This window comes from Hydra vulgaris, chromosome 07, assembly GCF_038396675.1.
Source record: "Hydra vulgaris chromosome 07, alternate assembly HydraT2T_AEP".
NCBI lineage: Eukaryota > Metazoa > Cnidaria > Hydrozoa > Anthoathecata > Hydridae > Hydra > Hydra vulgaris.
The window spans coordinates 31816263-31832379 of record NC_088926.1 but is presented as its reverse complement, the minus strand read 5'-3'; the positions used below and the strand labels follow the sequence as shown (position 1 = coordinate 31832379).

Genomic DNA, 16117 nt, shown 5'->3' with positions numbered 1-16117 from the left:
TTAGAAATAATCATCTTTTTCATTTGAGGAAAATGGTTAAAGATTTTTAAAGTAAGATCTTTCTGAAAAAGGATAATTTTTTTTTGAAAACTAAAAATAGTTTGAGCAAGATCAGATATAATTTTTTCTTTTCCCTGAAGAGACAAATTCAAACTTTGTAAATGTTGCATTATATCAGTCAAAAACAGAAGATCTTGCAAAAAATTCATATCATCAAGAATTTTAAAAGTCATTTTCTTTTCAATCAAAAAAGATTTAATTATTTCTAACTTATATAAAGCATCAATACTTGAAAGCCACCGTACAGCACAGTAAAATGATAAGTCATTTGGTTTGTCAGCAAGATCCAATTCATTAATTAAGTTTTAAAACTGTCTGTGATTTTTAGCATTTGATTGAATATAATTTACAATTTCTGACACTGATTTTAGAACGATTGAAAAATTAAAATGTTTTACTACTAAATGTTCTCGATGAATTAAACAATGAACTGGAATGAACTCTGGATACTTAGGATCACTTTTTAATAAACCAATAAGTCCAAAATGTTTTCCAACCATTGCTGGTGCACCATCTGTAACAATACTAACAAGTTTGTTGATAGGTGCATTGGCTTTAACTAGAACTGTTTCAAGAGCTTCCTTTATATCAACTCCACAAATTGTATCTTTTAGCTCAACCAAATCTAGTAATTCGTCTTTTCACAATTACATCTGATGTTACATACCTAACAAATACTGCCATTTGAGATTTATCTTGAACATCTATTAATTCATCCAGAGCTAAACTAAATGCTTCACAGTTTTTTAAGTCATTCAACAATTGCTGCTCAATATCAGCACTTATCAGATATTCTTCTTTCAGTTGTATGTCGAGAAATAGGAGAAATAGGAATCTGTGAAATTAATCTTTGGATTTTGCTATTTTTAGGATCTAAAACTAAGAGGACATCTGAAATATTTTGCTTTACAAATTCTCCATCAGTGTATAGATGTTTTTCTGTTGCAATGTTCCATGCTATAACAAAACTTGCTTCTGTTGTATTAATTGATTCTTTACTGAAAGATGAAATATTTATTTGATTGTTAATTATCGTTTTGAGCAATTCGATTTTATTTTTCCTGTAATCTGAATTTAATGGATACTCCTTGGAAAAATTTATATGATTAGTTTCATAGTGGCGTTTAAAGTTCCCTGACTTGTTATGAGCGAGTTCTTTATTACAAATTAAACATATTAGTTCATTTTCTTTTTCAATAAACGCAAATTTTTCTGTCCCATCTTCATTAAATATTATTTTCTCGTCATAAATTTTTTTTCTTCCTGCTGTTGCGAAATGAATTATTGTTAGCATTTGCTTTTTAATTTACATCTACATTTCGAAAAATTAAGCATTGCGATTAAATAAAGTAAATACGAAAAAAGCCCAAATGAAATTCCAAGAGCCGCATGCGGCTCGCGAGCCACGTTTTGGCCATCCCTGAACAAGATTATATCACACCTTTTTTCCACTTAAATACATTATGATTGCATGATTAAGCATGATTAAAATTGATTAAGTGATTTTTGAGAAAACTCAATTTAAAATCGTCCATAAGTATAAACAAACGTTATCGGCAATGATGATTACGTTTAAACATATACATTAAATCAGGTAATCTAATTAATAGTAGAAATTGCACATTTTAACATCCAGTGTAAATAATTTAAATAACATAAAAATAAATAAAAGTAATTTCATAAAAATAATTTCATAAAAATAAATATAATTTAATTAAGTTGAAACATCTGGTATAGTATGTAAACTTATCCTTATAATTTTTTTTTTTTAATATTAAATTACAATATTTCTAGGGGTTATATTTACCCTCGTTATTCAAGTAATATAAAAATGAGTTTTTTAAACTAAACTTGATTCTTTGCAAGGTCGCAGATTGCGGACGTGTTTTTTTAACCGTTGAAAAAAAAAAGGAAATAAAGAAAGAAAATCTTAAACCGAGTTAAATGTCAATTGTTAAAATAAAGAATTCAAAAATATCAAAAGAACCGAAGAGTAAAAAAAAAACATGTCGTATTAAAAACAAAGATACACTTAAAAAGTAAATACTCAAAATTATCACTTAAAAAAACCAACAAAAGAAAATTCGAACATCGATTTGTACTAAGTCGCTACCAACTTTTCTACACCTATTTTTTCGCCAAAAATAACAAAAAATTATTATTTTTTTTTTTGAAGAAGTTTTTGTGTTTGTAAATTAATTTAATTTACACATTCTTTTATTTATTATTATTTTTGTTTGTTTATTTTATTTAGGTGTCCTCCAATGTCTTTAGGTTTAGGTGTCCTCCAAGTCACTCCAATGACTAGTTTTCAACTATATGAGTGACACCTAACCTAACTTTGTAAAATTATAAAAAACTTGTAATTTTTCAATTTTTGGTTGAATAAATGGATTAAATGAAAACAAAAAAATAAGAAAAGAGATTTTAAAATTATCAAATCATTAAAAAATGAATCCAAAAAATGCATCTAAAGTGCAATATGAAAAAACTTCACGACGAATTAAAAATAAAACTCGAAGCTATTGAAAAAGAAAAAGCCAAAGACGCAGCAATAAGATAAAAAATTCAGTGGAGGTTAGATCGTGAAAAATGCTCCAATTTTGTTTTCATATTAGAAAAGCGAAAACTAGATAAGCAACTTGTCTCTGAAATAAACGGCAGAGACGGGTAGGTTAAAACCGAATCAAAAGAAATTTTACTAGAATCTGAAAATTTTTATAGAAACTTATACAAGTTCAAAGAACAAAACCTTTTCAAGAACAAACCTTTTCAGGAATTTTTGCTCTCAAACGCAAAAGTGAAGAAAGTAACTAAAGAAGAAAATAAAATGTTAAAAAATTTCTGAAAGTAAAACAAGCTTTAGAACAAATGAAAAACAATAAATCACCCGGTTCAGACGGGCTAACAATTGAATATTACAAACATTTTTTTCAATATAATTAAAAAGGATCTGATTGAATAATGTTTTGTTTACCGGCGAAATGACAAACATTCAAAAAGAAGCGTTGGTAACATATATTTTTAAAAAAGGAAACATAAATGATATAGGAAACTGGAGAGCCATACCGTTAACAAGTGTAGATAAATAAAATCCTAACAAAGATTTTGGCCAACAGACTTAAAAATGTTTAACCAAACATAATATGTAGCAACCAACAGCGCGTATTAAAAACAGAACAGTATATTATAATCTAAGTTACACAAGAGATATTATTAGCATTTCTAAAAAAAAGCAAGTTATATGCTTGCATTCTTTTTATATATCAGGCGAAAGCTTTTGATAGAGTAGATTGAGCTTTTTTGTTTGATAGTTTGAAATATTTTGGTTTTAGAAAGGTTTTTACATCTTTTGTAAAAACAATTTATAATAAGATAAATGCTAAAGTTAAAATAAGTGGTTTGTTATCCAAAAAAATAGATATTTTAAGAGGAGTAAGGCAAGATTGTCCTTTGTCAATCATACTGTACATCATTCAGACAGAAATATTTTCATCCTTTATTAGACAAAACAAAAGTATTAAAGGTATACATGTATACGGGAGCAAAACAAAAATAAAGGAAAGGCGCCTATGATGGTATACTTAACTTTGAAGCTACATTATTCAGTATTCTGAAGGCCAATAATAAAAGTTTTGATATGGATACATTCCTTGTTACATGTAGAACAATAATAACCCTCTTTAAAAAAAAGCACAAGCCATAATAGGCAACCACTGCTTCTATGAGAGCATAGGGGAGGATGGGGCTGGTTAGGATCAAGGGTAGCTTGATAATTTCATTTAACCTTAGAGTCTTCCCTCGGAAAAGCCAGAAATTACTTGTAACCATCCTAATTTACCATTTCATGCTACAGCATGAAAAGCAGCATGTAAAGTTTCGCGCATGCGCAAAGGATATATTGTGTTTTATGTACTTTTTGGACCAAAACTTTTTGAGCATTGCTTTCTTTATACTTTTCTTAAAAATAAGTTTTTCCTATAAAAAAAAAAAAAGGTTTTCCCAACTCGTTAATATTGCAACACACTTAACTCGTCATCATGCCATCATGGGAAGAAATCATCATTTTCATTAAAACAAGCTGTGTTTGCCTTGTTCAAAAGATAAAATTAAAGTAAGTATTCCACTAAATCCACAAAACTTGGAAATAAAACGCATGAAAATTTCCTTTCTGCACAGTTAATAATAAAATCACAATCTTAAATATATGAAGGGAATAAAATTACAACTACACATCCCAAAATCAATTTTTGTTGATTATAAAAACAATATTTGTGCACAAGAGACGTACTTTTACTAAAAATAATGTAAAGTCAGTATAGTCATGTAGGTCTAATCACTATTTCACCAAAATCAATTTTTATGGAAATATGACCGGTATGCTATCATAGGCGCTATGCCATCGTAGGCGCCTTTCCCCTACAACACTAAGCCTGACACGATTTTTTTTCTGATTGGAGATGATTCAATTAGAGAAGTAGGAGAAGCCTTAGAACCCAATCAAAAAGCCACAAGGGCTAAAATAAACCTTGCCAAATGTCAAGGCATATGGTTAAGTAAAAATATTTATAAAGATAAAAATTAGTATTTAAATTTTAATTGGGAAGAGAACACCTTTAAAAGTTTAGGAATGATTTTTTCAAATAACGCAAACTTCCAATACGAAACCTACTGGAAGGAGCGTTTTAACATAATGGAAAACTCATTGCGAAAATGGTAAAAATACGACTTGTCCTTAAAAGGCAGAAAAATAAATATAAATACCTTGATCTTCCTTCGAGCAATACATTTGGCTTTTATAGCACCCCTACATAGCAAAGAAATTCTCAATAAAATGGAGGAAAAAATAAATAATTTATGTTGGTAGGTAAAATATGTTGACTAAACAAAACAAAAACACAACAAAGAATAATTTACAGTGGCGGAGGAATTAACAGCTTAACAAACAAGCTTATGGCTTTCCAATTACAACGGGTAAGCAAAATTTACAATAAAAATATATGTGGATCTTAGAAAGATGCCTTTTTTTACATACATAATCTCCATAGAAATGCAATTTGAAGCAAACACATTTTTGAAACTATCCCTACTCAGATCAAACTATTACCCCCTTTTTACTCTCAGCTATTAGTTAATTGGCATAGTTTAAAACAAAAGTATAGTGTACCTATAACCAAAGTTAAAGAAATTTTGAATCAGCCTTTTTTTTTTTAACCCAATAATTAAAAAAATCAAATAAGTTTTTAACTCCAAACGAAACACACGTAAAAAACGACATTGTTTTAGCAGCTGGTGTTACTAAAATATTTCTGCCAGATTTTTACATCATAAAAGCATAGACTTGACTGAAAACGAATTAGAAATTATTTCAAAAGCTTTGCCAAAATATTGGCATAAAAATTTTTTATTGGAATATTAAAATTATGATTTAAAAAAATCTCCTTTTTATATAGCCAAACGGAAAACAAATCATGAATATAAGAACCTAACTGCTTTAACTCTATATAATATGTTAAATAAACAAATGAAAAAAACTGAATTATTAATTTTATAAATGGGAAGCATCTTTCGAAAGTATGAAAAATACATATGAAAAAGATTGGAAACAATTCTTTTTAAATCTTCATAAAAGAAACACCAACAACAAAGCGAGCGAAATTCTCTTTAAAACAGCACATTTTATATTGCCCACCAATGAAAATTTTTTAGAAAAGACAAACTTTATCCACAGTGCAAACTTAAAAATGAAAAAACTGCCCGGATGATGTACGAATTTGAAAAAGTAAAGCCACTAATTTCTTATGTTTTAGGTATCGTAGACCAGCTCTACCCTTCTCAATATCCTCATACTAACAATTTTAAATTCATTTCATTTGGATATGACAAAAATGCAGCTCAGAGGTTTTTTTGGCTGTTTGTTGTTAGAAACTTTTATTACTGAGATATTTTAACAAAATGAAATGTCAATATGAAAATAAAATATTTACTAAAAAATTTTCATTAGAAAGTTTGGAAAAAAAAAATCAAAAAACTATTTATAAATGAGTTACTTATGTTGTTACAACAAAACAGACAAGACAAACAGATGAAATTATAAATATTTTTTAAAATGGAAGATTAAATTTGATAGCAGATGTTCGTGACTATTTCGTAAAGTTTTATTTTGTCCTTTTTTTATATTTTTATGGTGTTTGCATAATTATATATAGGTCCAATGGACATATTTGTAAAAGTATTTATTTTTTGTTTTTTTATTTTTTTTACCGTTAAACCTTGTGTATATTATGAGGACGTCAGTATGGCAATTAGTCGGACGACGGAATAAATTACAATACAATAAAAAAAATTATCTGTCCATTTTCTCTATGCTATCCTTCTAACTCGATTTTTTTCTGACTTTCATTTTAACTTACTTTGTTCTTCTTAAACACTCTTACTCTTGGTCAGCAAAGCGGGTTATGATGCTCTTTAGTGAGCTGAATTTATCTTCGCGGGCCTGGTATGTGGCCTCTATATGGCAATTAGCCGGAGAGGGATAAACCACAATACTCACAGTGGCTGCATTAAATCAAATACATTAACTAGTTATAACTAATTGATTGTGTAAATTGCACATTCTAACATCCAGTACAATTTCTGCCCGCTTTCTTAATGCTATCTTAATGCTGACTTTCACTCTAATTTAGTTTGTTCTTCTTTAACTCACTTACTCTTGGTCCGTCGAAGCGGATTATGATGCTCTATTGTAAACTAAAGTTGTTTTCGCAGGCCTTAGTATGTGGCCTCTATATTGCAATCAGTCGGAGTAGGATAAGCCGCAATACCACACTATTGCCGCATTTGGGACACATATATCTTTCTTGTCGAGAAAGTACAGAGTTTTAATAAAATATTTACAAATATCTAAACATTAGGTGTTGGAATAGTATTAAAAAAAAGTGTGAAATTATAATTAATAAACGAATTGATAATCCGTATTTTTATTGATGCTCAAGTGGTGATGGCTTTTTTAAACTCTTTAAAATGAGCGCTTTTTAGCTTACTTTAGGAAATTAAAAGGCCATCACCACTTTATTACATAATTTGGTGGTGTATATAAAAGTACAGAACAACTAACTTATAAATGCCATGAATAGTTTTTGAATGTATATATGTATTTGTGGATAAAATCATAAAGAAATGCAAAAAGTATAACATTTTGCAGTTTAAGTTTTTTAACTGATGGTTTTGCAAACGTATAAGAATAAGTAACAATAAATAAATGAGTATAAAATAAAGTATACATAAATATAAAATAGAGTATACATAAATATAAAATAAAGTATACATAAATATAAAATAAAGTATACATAAATATAAAATAGAGTATAAATAAATATAAAATAAAGTATACATAAATATAAAATAGAGTATACATAAATATAAAATAAAGTATACATAAGTATAAAATAGAGTATACATAAATATAAAATAAAGTATACATAAGTATAAAATAGAGTATACATAAATATAAAATAGAGTATACATAAATATAAAATAAAGTATACATAAGTATAAAATAAAGTATACATAAATATAAAGTAAAGTAAACATAAATAAACAAGTTATTAAACTTGTTTAAGTTCTTTTTTCCAACCCACGTGACCCACGTGAAACTTCCTGGTAAAAGTATTGCTTGGTAATTACTTTTTTAGTGAGATTTTGAGCAGTATAACCATTACAGCTACACACTTAACACGAAACCAATTAAATGCCTTAAATAGAAGTTGTAATTATATGGCTGATATAAGCTTTATGCATGTGACAAAGTAAGACTTTGACGCACAAATATAGTTCGGCGTTCGTTCTTGTTTAGTGTTGTTTTCAGTAGAGATGTCACGAATAGTGATTTTGCCAAATGCCAAATACCAAATGTTCTGACTGTTTCATTGAAATTCATAAGTTCATATATATATCAAACCGTTTCATTGAAGTTCATATGTTAACTACGCTATAGGCGTTTTTGTTTAAAACTTTAAAAAACTAAATGCTCTGAGAAAGATTAAATCATTGAAAGGTTAATTCTTCAGTGAAAGGCTGCTTGACACCGAAGAAACATCACCGACAACTAGTTGCACCGGTGATGACTCCACTTCGTAAGAAAAAGAAATGTAATGAAAACGATCAAACCAATCTCTACAAAAAAATATGCACTCATATGAAGATGTGGTAAAAAAAAGTCAAATTATATTCGTTTTTACATAAAAACTGTTTATTTAAATTAGACAGTAAACCCTTACAAGTTGTGGTCAGCAAATACAAAACATTATCTTAACAAAACTTGCTAAAATTTTCTCATTATTTACCGATAGCAGGGTAGACAGTAAATGGCTTTTTTTTGGAAGTATGTATAATTTATAAGAAATTCGCAGTTATTTGCTATTATCAAACGATGATAAAATATGATAAAATGTAAGTTATGATAAAATGTTTTATCATAACTTATCACCTTTAGATTTTAAGTACCAAATATGTAAATTATTTAGTTAAAAAAAAAATAACTATATGAAATTCGTTTTTATGCGTTTTCCCGTTAAAATCTTGTATTCGGTATTCGACCGATTTGCTTGCAATATTCGGCTGAATACCGAATAGTAAAAAAAGTAACCAAATAGGCCGTTTACCGAAAATTCACCGAATATTCGTGACATCTCTACTTTTTAGTAATATAAATGATGTAGCCACACCTGGACCGCATCAATGCCATCCTATAAAAGAAAGCGGTAAGCATATGTCTGACATACGCTTCTCACACGTGGCTTACGTGAAACTTTCACGCACAAATATAGTGTCGTTCGTTCTTATTTATAGCCACGCATGGACCGCTCCAATACCTTCCCTTTAAGAAAATGGCACATATATGGTTATTGGCAATTGCACAATGACCACACGCACACACACATACACACACACACAAACACACACACACACACATACACACATATATACATATATATAAAAATATACTTTAAAATTTAGAACAGGATTGTGTAGGATTTCTATTCAACTAAACCTATAAGTTTTATTTTCATCGAGCGTTGTACATGAATACAAAAGGTAATTTTAAAGCATAGTTATAAAATTTATATACACATACTTATACAATTTAAATACATATACTTATAAACTTCCCATTGAAGTTTTTCCAAAACATCAGCGATGGGTTTTATAAATTGTACAGCGCAACTTCACTTACACCCATGGTTTGAAGGAGCATTTGTCTTTTGGCTCTAAAAGTTGATATATGAATTCATATGTAGAATTGTATTGGTTCTCCCCTGTAACTTCATTAAAAATTTAGTAATATTCTCCTCAACATTGAATGCTCGTGTGCTTCGGATGACATTTAGCCACAGTTTTGAGCAGTTGACAATTGCACCCATGTATTGTTGTTTGTAGTTGATAATGAAATCGTTTTGGTTTTTTTTGGTTACGAAAGAACTTTGGTACTTACTGTTAATTGATGTTTTCGAGTAGTTAAACTCGATATTAGTTGACCACCAATTTCCCTACAAAACGTTTTTACAGAGACACCTTTATTGTGCACAACAGCATCATTTAAACTTCCTAAAATATCAGGACATTTATTTTTTAAATTTCCTTTTGTTTTAATATTTTTTATTGTAAATTAAAAAAAATAGAATACTAACTATTCGACTGAAAAAGTATTTAAAATAAAAAATACAAAAAAAAGTATTTAAAATACAAAATACAAATACTTTAAAAGTATTTTAAACACTTTGGAACACTGTAAATCCCTGGGAACACATGTATCAACTTTCAAAACTACTTTTCACGAGCTAATCATTTTATGGCAACGAAAATTAATAATATCAATGTTAAATTAAAAAAAGGTGAAGATTAAAAACAGTTGTATGCCAAAATCAGTTTTTACTACACAGAAGCAAAATTCTTTAACAATTTGCCGACACATTTAACAATTTTCCAAAACATTTATGAATGATCGGATCAAATGTATTGTAAAATCATTAAGTTCATCTAAGTTTCAAACAAACAATCTGCAATTATTTTGAAATTATCAGATTTACTTTACAACTCAGTTCTTTGTTAAATTATATATATAAATTATAAGTAGCAACGGTCCTAAAACCGATCTTTGCGGATCCCCACAACAAACTGTTTTCTATTCTGATTCAATATGGTACTAAAACAACTCTCTATTTTTGATTTGCTAAAAAAGCTTTACATCATTACAACAATTTTCCAATAATGCCAAATGATTTCAGTAGAATGCGCATCTGAATCGAAGGCCTTAGAAAACTCCAAAAAGGCAACACCAACACATTTTCCAGTGTTTATTGCTTCCGTTATCATTTCCGATGTCTCAAGAAAATTTAACCCTAGCAGGAACTGAGGTTTATAGGACCTCTATGGATGTCTTACAGAGGTTACAAGTTCGTAGAATATCCTTAAGACGTCCAACGAATATTCTGTACTCACAGGAAAAAATCCGTGTTGTTCTGTTATTATTAATTTATTTTTAATTAAATTATCCATTGTGTCCTTAACAATACTTTTATTGGTTAATAAACGAAAGAAGTCAAAGAGATCGGAAGGTTACAAGATCGGAAGGTTACAAAATCGGAAGGTTGTATCAAAGGGTTCGGAAGTTACCTGCATGCAATACATCCCCATTTTAAAAAGTGGTGTAATATTTGCATTTAACAAGTTTTTAAGCAATGCTCCGCTTAGAGTGGTTGAAGACAGCTCTAAGTGGAGCATTGATAATTTTAAGTAAAATTGCTGACAGCTAAATTTTAAGCAAATTTACTTAAAATTATCAGATAAATTCTATCAATACCTGTAGACTTGCGTTTTTGCTACAAACAATAGTAGGGGAGAACTGGGTGAGATGGAGCAAAAAAATTTGCTTGCGTGCTGCGCTTTAAATTTTCCACAAAAACCATACAAATCGGTTTAAAACTATAGTCCAATGAATTGTCACGTTAAATTATTGCAAAACTCATTATTTAACCATCAAATTAAGTTCAAAGGCTTGGTTTTTTAAATTGACACTGTTTGTCCCATGTCACCCCATGTTGGGGTGAAATGGAACAATGGTTGGGGTGAAATGAGACAAAAATAGAAACAAATAATTTTAAGCATTATTTTATTGTTTATTCTACTCCTTATAAAACATAACAATACACAAAATTTATTTATGTTTAACAAAAATAAAATACCATTCTAAATGCATTTGTAACTTTGTTCAACAGGTTGCTTGATGTTTAAACTAAGTCAAAGTTACGTTGATGTCTGAGGGGGTAACTTTTTTTCTTTTTCTTATCTTTATCTTCTTTTTTTCTTTTACATTCTGATAAACTTCAACTAGTTCATTTCTTGTTGGTGTGTCAGTCAATACCAGAGACCTAGAACATTTTCTTTTTGCACTTTTTCTCATTGCCACCCTTTCACCCGCTTTTGGAAATGGCCTTATATCTTCTGCTGTCCAATGGTAGGCAGAAGTGCTGATTTGTTGTTTCTTTTCATTAATAACTTCAGATACAATACACAGTGTTGTGAGATTAATTGTTTGTCGGAATTGTCATTTGCTGGAATTGGTCAATCAGATGCATAAGAACATAAAAAGTCGACATCACTGAAAACATATGGATCGTACGGGAAAATGCCAGCTGCTTTAAAACCATTTTGAATGTTTTAGGAAGTAAAGGCTCTCGTATAAGCTATTCCTAAATTTTCAGAAATGTCATATATCGTCATAGGAGTATTTGGATGTGCCTTTAACTATGAATCACATGCTGAATCGTAAAATTTCTTTAATGGCCCAAATACCGATCTGTCAAGTGGTTGGAGTTTGTGGCTGCAATGGGGTGGCAATGTCAAGAGCACGACATTGCTTTCCTTAGCTTTATCCATCAATTCAATCGATATATTAGTTTTGTGGTTGTCCATTATTAAAAGTAATGGATGATCCTTGCTAGAATGTCCATACTCCACAAAATGATCAAACCATTTCAAAAAAATTTCTGTATTTATTCATCCACTAGGATTAGCACCACCTTTTGAACCTGTTGGTGCACCTTTAAGCATATGACTACGAAAGTGGACACGAGGAAATATCAAAAACGGTGGAATAAAATTTCCAAGGGCATTAATGCAACCCACCATTGTAACTAGGGTTCCCATTCAGCAGAAGTTACCTGTCCTACTTGCTTTACTCCTTTACCAGCAATCACTTTCACTGGCTTATGAACAGTTGTCAGAGCGGTTTCATTAATATTGTAAATGCAATCAGCAGAAAAGTTATAGCGCTTCTGCACACTGTCAAGGTTTTTGAAGAAAGTATCTACATTCGTGCGATTGAAACTAGTTGTTCGACTGAGGCTGGTAGCTTCTGGCGTACGAATAGAAAATTTTGTACGATTTAAGAATAAATAAAACCATTCAGTTCCAGCTGTTTCACTCTTTTTCCAGTTTTCTGGTATTTTAATGTCATTTTTAATTGCATATTGATATGCAAGTTGCTTTGTTTCTCTAACATCAAGTCCATAATGCATATTAGATGCTTGACGAAGATATATTGAAAGTTCATCTTCTTGTGTCTTATTAAAAATATATTTATGTTGTTCATCAAAGTATAAGTTACTGTAAAAAGTTTCTTTATTAACCTTTATTTTCCGCTGTAAACTTGATTTTGAAATTGTATACTCTTGTGCAGCTGCTCGTAGTGATAAACTGCCAGATTCGACAGCCATCACAGCAGCTTTTATTGTATGAGCATCAGGCTTTAACCGACTTGTCACTCGTTTGTACTTTCTTGGCATCTGAAAAATTATTACTCATATTACTCACTCCATTATTAAAAAAATTATGCTCTTTTTAATAGCATTAACCAAAATCCAGATTAGGCTATAAAATTTAAATTTATTTTAATGAAAATAAAATAGTATCACAACCCTATAAAACTTATAATGTGATTAAATTTAATAAGGCTAATAGTGAAGAACTTTATTTAAATTGAATTTAAAATACAAAAATGATTGGCATTAAAACAATACTTACTGTGAAAGATGTCTTCAGGACAAAGTAACAAAGAAATCCAATATAATTATTATTTTGATAAAAAACACTTTACTATAATGTAAATATTGAAATCTTATCATAAACATAAACATAATTTTCTGTTCACTTGCTTTTTTACAAAAATATTGATTATAAAAGTTAAAGTACAGTAAATTAAAAAAATGATAAAATTGATGAAATGTCCCATTTCACCCCAATTCTACTGTCCCAAGTCACCCCATCACCAGTAGGTGTGAGAAAACCTTTATTTTATATAGTTCTCGTAGCCATATACTAATCATATTTCTTCAGTAGTTAAATAAAACAATTGTGAATAATTAAAAACCATAAACATAAAAATATATGCAAACAACACATAAATATTTAATAATAATGATGTCTTCAAAATCCAGGAAAATTGTTAGATTTTTACATATTCGCAAATAATCCAAAAAAAAATACTTCTTAAACTTAAAAAACACAATAATATGAAGAAGCTATTGCAAACTTATAACGTATATAAAAAACTTTTGCTTTATTAAATTTTTCACTGAGATATTGCCAAGTCCCATCTCACCCCATGTCCCATCTCACCCCGTTCTCCCCTATAACTGTCTATTGTTTAAGACAATATTAATAATAAAATTAAAATTTAAAAAAATACAATAACTATAATTATAAATATTAAAAAATACAAGAATTAAAGCTAACAACTAGAAAAAAAAAAAAAAAAAAAAGGAACAGCTTAATGGTGGGTAGTTAATTTTTTTTTAATAAATGTTTTCTGAAATAAGATTAAAATTTATAAATATACTTTAATTTTCATTAAGAAATCATTTGGTATTCAAAATTTTAATTTCCCCACATTTAAACGGTTGATGCCTACTTCATAGGATATTTTTATTTTCAGGTTCTAATAAGAAAATTACGGCAAAACGTCCTTAAATGGACAAGATTATGAATATACAATAGTCTAGAGTTTAAAACTTACCTGGAAGTTACTTAAAATAGCTACACTGGTACAAAAACTGTTTTAGTTGCACACTGTTTTAATTAAAAAACATTTAAAAACTAATGTGTAAGCATATTGCCCAAGTTAAAATAGGTAAAGTTTTATAATAAAAAAACTATTTTATATTTTTATATATTTTTGCGTGTTTCCAATCATCTTAAAGTTAAACGCAACAGTAAGGAAAAATTATAACATAAGAACAAATTTCATTAAAATAAACTAAAAACAACCTATGTTTAAGGGTCATTAATTACAATCTAAGTTTTTTGCAGTCGAATAATTTTCTTTTTTTCATGTTTATGGGGTTGGTGACTAAGTTATTCTCCTTTTAGCCCATGATCTTGGTTAATATTTAGGTCATGTTAATATTTTTGTTAAAAATTACGGTTGTATATTTTGTTCTTATTGGCAAAAACATACATATATATGCCTGTCAAGTAAAAGTTTGCATAAAAAAATAGTTACGCATATTTCTATGTACTCGACTGTGTTTAGACATTTTTAGGTTTAACCATGTTTGCACATGTTTACGTCAATTTTCATGCGTCTTTTAATGTATTTACATTTACAGTTTACGCACACTAACGTATTTACGGTTTACATAACACTAACGTATTTAAGGCTTACGTACACTAACGTATTTTTGGTTTACGTACACTAACGTATTTACAGTTTACGTACATTTACGCATTCTGTCAAACTCAATACTCTGATGAATCAAATCCATCAAATCAAAACTTATTCTGAAAAAAAAGTTGAAAAGGTAAAAGTCCAGTTTTAAATTTTGAGATCTTAGCCGTATTCATGGAGATTTTATTTGGAAAGAAAGATGGTTCCATGATTTATGGTTTGATATTGTATGGTTTTCATAACCGTGACGAACAGTACGATATTTAGGTTAAGGTTACACTACAGAAACAGACTTTAGGTAGCTTTATAAAGACAGATACAGACTTTAAGTAGCTTTATAGATATCTACAATTTTCTCTATAGTTAAATAGAGTTAGTGAATGGAAGTGGTAAGTTATTTTAATGGCACAATTTAATAAATTTGGATAAAAAACAGAGTATGTTAAAGTTTGAACTAGTACTCTAAATAAAATATTTTTGTTCTATTTGATGTTTAAAAAAAAAAAAAAAAATGTATTTTCGTTAATTTCTGCCCATCTCTATATAGTAGATAATGTATCCGCATTCCTAAATAGCAGACAATGTATGCACATTTCTACGTAACAGATTATTTTTACAAACTTATTAATGCTGTCGCACTGTTAAAATTGTTTGTTTTTTGTAAATCGCGCTCTTTAACTAGAAAATTAGCGCAATTTTCCTTTAAACTGAAAAATATTTTCTACCACACCTAAAACGTCGGACGCACACAAACCATAACTCCGAAATACGAACCTTGACAAACAAGGCCGCTGCGCGGAGAAACAAGTCGAACGCGGTTCTACCAGAGACGTGGTGGGAATCGAACTCGGAACCTGTCGCATGAAGCGAGCGCTCTACTATTACACCACTACCGCATTGCAATACTAGGTATGAATTAAATCGTAGATAAAATTATTTCTAAACTTTGTTTCTAGATCATACATACAAACTAAAAATAAAATATACAAAAAAAAAATTAAATTGTAATAAACTGTTTTATATTGTTATATTAATAACTTAAAACAGTATGTTATATTTTATATTATCATGTAAAACAATAATATTATATTTTAATTTATTATAAACTGTTTAAAAATTTATAGATATAGATATATAAAACAAAAGCGAAAAAGACATCAAAAAATTATAGGAAAAAAAAAAAAAAATTGCAACAAAAATTAAAAAACTTAATTTATCTTTTAAAGTGAATTTCACTAAAATCATTTATAACACATTTTCTTGAGACAATTTTATATCAATATATCAATTTTATCATTATATACCAGTTAATCATCAGTTAAATTTTCAATC

At 28.9% G+C, this 16117-nt stretch overlaps 1 protein-coding gene across 1 annotated transcript; it reads right to left on the bottom strand.

Moving 5' to 3' along the window:
• Nucleotides 1-365: 365 nt before the first annotated feature.
• On the bottom strand, nt 366-764 carry LOC136082697 (general transcription factor II-I repeat domain-containing protein 2-like). Its single transcript, XM_065802117.1, has 2 exons — nt 728-764; nt 366-685 (listed from the first exon to the last, which is right to left on the bottom strand). The coding sequence occupies exons 1-2, from the start codon at nt 762-764 to the stop codon at nt 366-368; spliced, it is 357 nt and encodes a 118-aa protein (XP_065658189.1).
• Nucleotides 765-16117: the final 15353 nt, after the last annotated feature.

What these genes read in the sequence shown, in the direction of transcription:
- LOC136082697 (XM_065802117.1), bottom strand. Translation starts at nt 764, where the DNA reads ATGTTCAAGATAAATCTCAAATGGCAGTATTTGTTAG. An exon ending in CAAATGGCAGTATTTGTTAG is followed by an intron (nt 686 to 727) that starts GTATGTAACATC and finishes ACGAATTACTAG; the next exon opens with ATTTGGTTGAGCTAAAAGAT.